Source organism: Cupressus sempervirens, chromosome 5 (genome assembly GCF_028749045.1).
Source record: "Cupressus sempervirens isolate cs-2001-9-10 chromosome 5, ASM2874904v1, whole genome shotgun sequence".
Classification (NCBI taxonomy): domain Eukaryota; kingdom Viridiplantae; phylum Streptophyta; class Pinopsida; order Cupressales; family Cupressaceae; genus Cupressus; species Cupressus sempervirens.
Window position 1 is genome coordinate 646734255 of NC_143122.1, and position 8634 is coordinate 646742888.

Here is an 8634-nt window from a genome sequence, read left to right on the forward strand (position 1 = left end):
TGCAGGCTATTATTAAAGGAAAAAATTTTATTAGTATTTTTCATAGGCTATATACTATTTTGATCACTTGTGATTAACTTATTTCATTTCAACCAATAAAAATTCAGAATTTTTCTTTTTTCTTTTATTTTCAGATTTTTGTCTACTACACATGTTGATTTTTTACTTTTTAAATTATCAAAATTCCTTTTATGAAGTATGATTGGTTAAAATGTTTATGGTTTTAAGATGTACCAAAAATTTTAATTTTAATTTTTAAACTTAAGTCAATTGATGCATAAACCATTTAAACATTCTAATTTGATATTTCAGAATTTTTTTTTTTGCATTAATTAGCTACATATAATCTAATATGTTTACAACTATTTAAGAATCAAAAGTTTGAAGTGTAGTAAACAATACAATGTTTAGCCTCCGCTAACACATGTCTCTAACAATTGTCATTTAAGATTTCAGAATTCTTTGCAAAGTTATAACAACCCTTCCAACATTTTACAAAAATGATCTAATGTATAAAAGGTCCATAATTTCATTTACTTAATTTTCAATCCTTATTTGGTTCATACTTATTTATATTTATAGTCCTCTATTCAACAAAGTTTCCACGTTTCTTATCTTTTTTAGTTTGTCTTTTTTATTTATTTTCGATCCTTCATTTGAAATATTAATCTTAATGTTGGTATGTAGATATATTATTTGGACTACACACCTTGGGTGGGAATTGTATCCTATTCTTGAATATAAGCTATATACATTGATTAGGAGGAACCCTAGCTAAATATTTTTTTATCTTTGTGATCTTCTTTAATACCTTATCAACCCTAGCTAAATATTTTTTATCTTTGTGATATTCTTTAATAAGGTATTAGGAATAATTAGATACTTACTAGCAAGGTACCAAAATTTAATTGTATTTTTTGAAGGAAAAAAAAAAGCTATATATAATATATTGTGTTTCGAATCCAAATATCAATTATTGAGAAAATTGTAATATTTTAACGTTGTTCTTGTTCACTTCAACATATTCACGCATAAGAAAAATTATAATTTTTTGTTCTTGTTGACTTCAATACATTCACACATAACATAGAAAAGACAAGCTACAATTTTTGAATATATATCTTGATTGTCGTACAAAAGCTAAAGAAATATGCATTACTAAATTATGAATATTAGATTTCAATACTCTAAGAGGAGCCTAAAAAGAAGAATAAAGTTGGAAAAACTATGCCAAATTTTGTTCTAGAGTTGTATCTAACATTTCATAAATAGATGAAAATATAATAGCAATATCCTTCATTATCTAATAAAAATCCTTATACTAAGAAACGTTCTTTGATTGAAAATTTTACAACGTTTGCACTAATTGACATAGCGTTTTTCAATTTCTAAACATTATATCCCTTGGTAAACTATGTCCACATTGGTAAGAAGGATTAAATCTTACAAATAAGGGAATTCAATAAATTGAGAGTGGGATCATCTGGGAAAGTGTCTAGGGCGTAAATGCCAATTCTCTTTAGAAAAAATAACATAAGGACGGGGGCAAAGATCTTATAGAGTAATAATTATTTGTTCCAATATATATGATTTAGAGCCCTAGTTCTCTGATCCCTTCATTCTGAAGGAAATTTGGATTGCATTTGACTGCGCAATATCTTGCCTGATTGAGATTTAGGAATTGAATCCACAAAGTACACATGATGGAGCTTCTTGTAAAAGACCACCTACATATCATTCACAAATTTCAAATAAGAGTTTAATTGATAAGTAGGAGATATTTCCAGAGCAAGTCAAATTGTGATATTGCTATCAGGATTTAACTGTGTATTTTTTGAGTCAAACTCATTGATTCATTTTTCATGATTAGTTATTCACACATGAATCTATTTCCCATGAAAATAAATGAAACACATAACACTCATTAATCACCATCTCCTACAATTTCAACCTTCAAATTCATAATTTAAAAACATATGTAGTCATTTTTAGCGTTCACCTCTTTGGCCAAGAATTGCTTAATCTCCTCGGCAGTTATCTCATGACCACTAGATGTGACTACAAATGCTACTGGCACCTCTCCTACAACTTCATCTTTTTTCCTGTGTCAACAATTTAATGGGTACAATCATTATAGTAAAGACTTATGGATCTAAGAACAATTAACAAAATTGAAGAAATGGGACTGTTGATTAGATAGCCAAACTTACGGGACTACTGCCACATCTGCAATAAAAGGATGTTTCACTAAAATAGCTTCTAGTTCTGCAGGAGCTACCTGTTTATAAGAAATATACTTATTTAATTGTAAATATTACATATTACCCATTGATATTGATTTTTATGTTAATAGAATTGATTTAATTAAGTTTAATTTTTTTCTTAATGTGTGATATATAAGAATGTCCATATGAATATAGCACATAGAAATATCTACTACTATCAAATATTTCACAATTCATTAATTAAAGAGAGAACTTCAATGGTATAAGAAGTAAATTGAACCTGGAATGCTTTATATTTGATGAGCTCCTTCACACGGTCTACAATGAAAAGCTCTTCATCCTCGTCAATATAACCAATGTCACCTGTGTGTAACCACCCATTGGTGTCTATGGTCTTCTCTGTGGCCTCTGGATTGTTTAGATACCCTGCTTGTTTCACCATTATTAATATTCTATACAATTTTCAAGCTTGTATTGTTCACTATATGATTGGAAACAAATTGTGCATAAAAGTGGCGAAAAATTGTAGTGCATTAGAGATTTTTTTATATCACACTAGCAAAGATGAAGATGGACGTAATTTAATGCACTAAGATTGTGCATTAAAGTGGTGGCAATTTGTATTGGATTTAGATAGCTTTTTTATATCACATTGGCAAAAATGAAGATGGGCATAATTTAATGGAGTGGGATTTGCATGCCTTTCATTAGTTGTGGGCCGCGAATGCAGATCTCCCCTGATTGAGAATGAGGAAGTGAGAGTCCGGTGTTCAAATCAATAATCTTCATCTGAGCATTCCTAACGACTGTTCCAGCTGAGCCAAATTTTACTGAGAATGGTTTCTTTGCAAATGCAAGGCTCATGGCCATTACCGGTCCTGTTTCTGTCATGCCATATGCCTATATACCATCATTAATTGAGTTAATAATAAGATAAATCAATATCATTACCTTTATCTAATCATTCTTAAATGGTATATTTTACACATTGATTTAATTATTCAATGTATTGAAATCATAAAGTTCTTTTGGAGAAGCTAATAAAATTTATGGGATGTAAACTGAACTTCAATAGTATGAGGTTTATGACATCATGTACATGTCTACGTGGTTTAAAAGGTACATCTTGAACATTGATTTGTTTGTTCAATTTATTAAAATAATAGATTTATGGAAGAGCTAATATAATATAATAGATCTATTGATTTGTTTGTTCTATTTATTAATATAATAGATCTATGGAAGAGCTAATATAATATAATTTATTAAAATTTAGGGGATGTAAACTGAACTTCAATAGTATGAGGTTTATGACATCATGTACATGTCTACGTGGTTTAAAAGGTACATCTTGAACATTGATTTGTTTGTTCAATTTATTAAAATAATAGATCTATGGAAGAGCTAATATAATTTAGATGAAAGACATAAAAAAACAAAAAATGATTTACATTAGATGAATAATGGTTCACTTGTATGTTCAATTTATTAAAATAATAGATCTATGGAAGAGCTTATATAATTTAGATGAAAGACATAAACAAACAAACAAAAGATTTACATTAGATGAATAATGGTTCACTTGTATATTTAGTAGTCAAGAAAAAAGTTATTAATTTTAACAATTGTGCAATTTTATTAGTATGTATTTGTGCATAAGTATTTACTAATTGAAAAAAAGGCATTACTAATCAAATCAATTGCATAACTTTATTGACACTCTACTATTAGAAATACTTCTACAAAAGTATTAAAACATTAAAAAAATGGTTACAAATTAGAATAATTGTACATGATATTATACTATCATTGGACCATTTGTGCATAAGTATTCAATGATTAACAAATAACTTATAGATAGAACAATTTTGTAATTTTATTAGTATTATAGTGTCCAAATTTTTAGATGGTCAAAATGAATGACTAATAGAATAATAAAGAAAGACCATCACTTTGAAAAGACTATTTTTTACCTTTGCAAAATAAAAATCCTTCCTTATTCATTCCTTTGAAATATCTAAAATTGAAATAATAACTATAAGCTCTTAAATTCTAGCATCACCCTTTTAGATTATTTTAATTTTTTCAACATTGATAATAGATTATTGAATGATTTCAAAAAAAATCTATACGTTTATTTCTATAACTCTTCTTAGATACCACCTAATTCCACTTTTAGATTATTTTAATGTTCATTGATAATAGATTATTGAATGATTTCAAAAAAAATCTATATATTTATTTCTATAACTCTTCTTAGATACCACCTAATTTTATGATTAATTTTTTTTTCATTTGTTCAACATTGATAACAAATTATTGAATGATTTATAAAAATTCTATTTATTTATTTCTATAACTCTTCTTAGATACTACCTAATTCCTACCACCTAATTCCACGATTAAATTATTTTAATGTTTTCAACATTGATAATAGATTATTGAATGATTTTAAAATAAAATACCTATATTTATTTCTATAACTCTTCTTAGATACTACCTAATTTTTTACCTTTGCAACTTTAAAATCATTCCTTATTCATTCCTTTAAAATATTTAAAATTGAAATAATAAATATAAGCTCCTAATATTATTTATCTATCATTGCTCTTTTAAATTATTTTAATTTTTTCAACATTGATAATAACTTATTGAATGATTTTTTAAAAAAAATTAAAAACTAAATATTTATTTATATAACTCTTCTTAGATACCACCACGATTAAGTTTTACCACCTAATTTCACAATTTTATTTTTTTCAACATTGATAATAGATCATTGAATGATTCCAAAAAAAAATCTATATATTTATTCCTATAACTCTTCTTGGATACCACCTAATTCCACAATTTTATTATTTTAATTTTTTCAACATTGATAATAGATTATTGAATGATTTCAAAAAAAAATCTATATATTTATTTCTATCTCTTCTCATATACCACCTAATTCCACAATTAATGAATTTTCAAAAATTCACAAATCTGTAATTTTGATAATCACAGCTATATGCATACTTATTTTGGCTATCCTTAAACATCACACACAAAACAAGAAATTAAGCTTATAAAAAATAAGTCAACTTTTACTATTTAACACTCCTAACCTATAAATTTAAACGACCCAACTTATTTCTACATAAAACATAAATCTTAATGAAAAAACTTAAACAACTAAATCAAAAAAATAAAAAATCGATCTTTCAAGAAAACTTTTCCTTGGGCATGAAATTTCTAACCTGGGCAAGAGTTGCATGGGGAATCTTCGCTTGAAGCGCCGCCTCCAAATCTTTCCCAAGAGGCGCAGCACCGGACATGAGTATTCTCACAGAAGACATATCATATTTTTCCACATCTGAATTCTTCGCCATGGCCAACACCAGAGGAGGGACCAAAGGCGCAAAACTCACTTTGAATCTCTCTATCAACTCTAAAAACACACCCATCTCAAATTTCTCCACTATCAAAACGGCGGCACCGCTTCTGAGCGAGCAGAGCAGCATATTGAGAGAATAAATATGAAAAAATGGCAGCAAGCACAACATGACGTCATCAGAGCGGAGATACATGTTGGGATTTTCTCCATCCACCTGCTGAGCAACGTTGGAAACAAGCGCCGAGTGTGTTAACATCACACCCTTTGGAAGCCCAGTTGTACCTGATGAAAATGGCAGCGCCACAACCTCCTTCGCCCCTACTTCATACTCCACTTCTGCATCTGTTTCCAATTATCCAAAAATCTAATAATGGTTAAAAACCAATTCCAAATCTTCATTATTAGTACTAAAAAATTAGATTATAATTGTAACATCACTATATATAGAAAAGATTTCATACCTTGTTCTTGAGCAACAACACTGAATGCTATGCATCCCTCTGGTGGTGGGTCCTCAAGCGTAACAATTGTAATATGTTGCTTCACATTTCTCAGCTTCTCCACATATGTTTCTCTTGTAATGACGATCTGAGCTCTTGAAACATGCACTTGCCTTGCAATCTCTCCAGAAGTATAGTGAGGATTTGCAGGCGTAGTGATGGCACCAATGAAAGATCCTCCAAGAAAAGTAAATACAAATTCGGGGCAATTAGGCAGTAAAATCATTATAACATCACCATGCCCAACTCCTAGTTTGGTCAAACCAGCACCCACACATTTGCTTATTGACATGACTTGCTCATAATTGTAAACGTTCCCTGTGGATCCCTCTATAATGCACGCTTTCTTTTTCAACTTCACCATTCTTTCAAAACAGTAGGCATGCAATGGCATGTGATTTGGTATTGAGATGTCCGGAAGCTTTGATCTGTACACTATCTCTACTTCTCCTTTTGCAGCCATTCTTCTTCTTGGTATTGAAATGTCAGGAAGCTTGCAAATTATTGATTTTGTTGTCTTGAATTGGGCTTCAATAACTTTGAAATTGCTTGCAAATTTTATTAATTTTGTTGCCACACGATAATCACGATTTATAGATAGGCAGACCATCCGAAACAAGCGGAGGGTAATGAATTTGCACATCATATGAGGTTGGTTGTAAGGAAGCAAAGGTGCCCGGAATCGCTTCCTACGCTAATCTTTGAGAGGACGATTATGCAAATCAAAGTAACTATTGCAAAGATCTCAAGAAATGCATAATAACATAATCAAAATAACAAAGAACACACAACACAATGATTACCATGGGGAAACCCTTCCGGGAGAAAAACCCCAACCTTTAAAACTCGCACAATGTATTCTCAAACCAAGATGATTACAATACACTTGCAATGCAAGTTCTTACAAGAGTGCATCACCACAACTCGAACTTAGAGAGACTCCTTCTAGCACTAGTCTTGCAAACTAAACTCAATTACACAAACACCTCCCCAAGCCCTCCTTTTATAGTGATTTTACAACTTGGAAACCACTTATGGTTTTACAAAACCATGGGCAAAAATACCATGCCACCTGTTACCCATTTTTGACATTTACATTTCCAATATGGAAAAACAACTAGGTTAAAATAGTAATCCCGTCCACAATTTTGTCTCTTAGTCTAGACCCCCATAAAAGTCACAAAATGAGTCATCAAGGCTCTAAAAATGACTTACCTATATTCTACTATGGACAAGACACATTTTAACAACTCACTAACCATTTTCCAATGCATAAACAAGTGTAAAACTTCCACAAAAAAAATTTGAAATTTTTCAAGAAAGAATTGCAAGGTTGAAATGGGCACCCCTAGATGTCCCAAAAAACTAAACCAAATTGCTGAAAGGAATTATGTTAAACAGTTTGCATTCAACTTTTTATTTCTCTATTTAATGTTTTAAACCCCTTATAACTCCGAAAATCAAACGTTTATTTATTTGTTGTGTTTCGTGCATGGAATTGGTATCATACAACATAAACAATAAAGAAACTACAATGATATGAAAAGTGGAAATGAACTACTGCTAATAATATGTTATTTTCAGAATTCATAAAACCAAATACATGATAGATTTATCAACTCACTAATTACTTCAGCAGTATTGACATAATACTCCAGCCCATGCTTTCGAACTTGTTGCTACAATACTTTATCCTTCAATCAGTCCACTACTTTCATAATACTATTCTCTCAAAGTGGCATAAGCGTCGGACAAGTAGTGAAGAAGATATGAGCAAAATACCAAATCTGCCTATAGCCGGAAATGCAACTAAACTGCCTGATAATGAAGCCAATAACAAAGAATTCCAAAGGCCAAACCCCAAGGGAATGACGTCTAGAATGTTACAAGAGAGGATAGACGTCCTCAAATGCCAAGAACAAAGCTGCAACTCACACACCAATTTTTTCTCATATTCAACCTGCCTAATGAAGCCACAAATGCTTCCTTTTATTCTATTTCCAAGGGTCCGCTCAACTCATATGGGCAATGTGGGATAAAATTTGTGTAATATATAAAATGTATATTAAAATACCCCTTATGTCTCCCTTGGTTACACATCACCATAAAATAAATATTAAAGTAACACTTTAATATTTTACAATTAAATTAGATGTTACTTTAATAAAACTTCAGGCATTAAAATGTATTAGCAATCAGACTCCGAATAATGCGAGTGATAGCTCATCGAAAAGCTCTCACCGAGGAGTATCGAATCCAATCACTAAAATTGACCTGCACTGTGTCCTGCCGACTTACTAAAAATAGTAAGTATGTCTGAAACTGAGTAAATCAACTTTGTTTTGGCCCAAACTAGAAATGTCTAGGCCAAAACACTCCAAGATCCCATTAAACCCTTCGTTGGCCCTTGGGATCATGTAGAACAAGGCTAACGCACATACACTTGGTCAACTGCTAAAATGGGGACATTACAGTCTGCCCTCCTTGAAATTGCTTGTCCTCAAGCAATCTCAGTCCAGCCTGCTGAATAACC

The 8634-nt window shown here is 30.6% G+C and overlaps 1 protein-coding gene across 1 annotated transcript; it reads right to left on the minus strand.

Moving 5' to 3' along the window:
* Window positions 1-1299: 1299 nt before the first annotated feature.
* LOC149557566 (4-coumarate--CoA ligase-like) lies at window positions 1300-7077 on the minus strand. The gene is made up of 7 exons (XM_089786004.1): window positions 6063-7077; window positions 5465-5943; window positions 2927-3125; window positions 2506-2651; window positions 2211-2278; window positions 2000-2102; window positions 1300-1727 (listed from the first exon to the last, which is right to left on the minus strand). The coding sequence occupies exons 1-7, from the start codon at window positions 6745-6747 to the stop codon at window positions 1617-1619; spliced, it is 1791 nt and encodes a 596-aa protein (XP_089642130.1). The 5' UTR covers window positions 6748-7077; the 3' UTR covers window positions 1300-1616.
* Window positions 7078-8634: the final 1557 nt, after the last annotated feature.

Bases quoted from the DNA above. Each gene is read 5' to 3' on its own strand.
- LOC149557566 (XM_089786004.1), bottom strand. From the start codon at position 6,747: ATGATGTGCAAATTCATTACCCTCCGCTTGTTTCGGATGGTCTGCCTA. The intron at 5,944-6,062 runs GTATGAAATCTT...AATTGGAAACAG, and splicing joins TGTTGTTGCTCAAGAACAAG to ATGCAGAAGTGGAGTATGAA. The intron at 2,652-2,926 runs GCATGCAAATCC...TGAAACAAGCAG, and splicing joins CGGCCCACAACTAATGAAAG to GGTATCTAAACAATCCAGAG.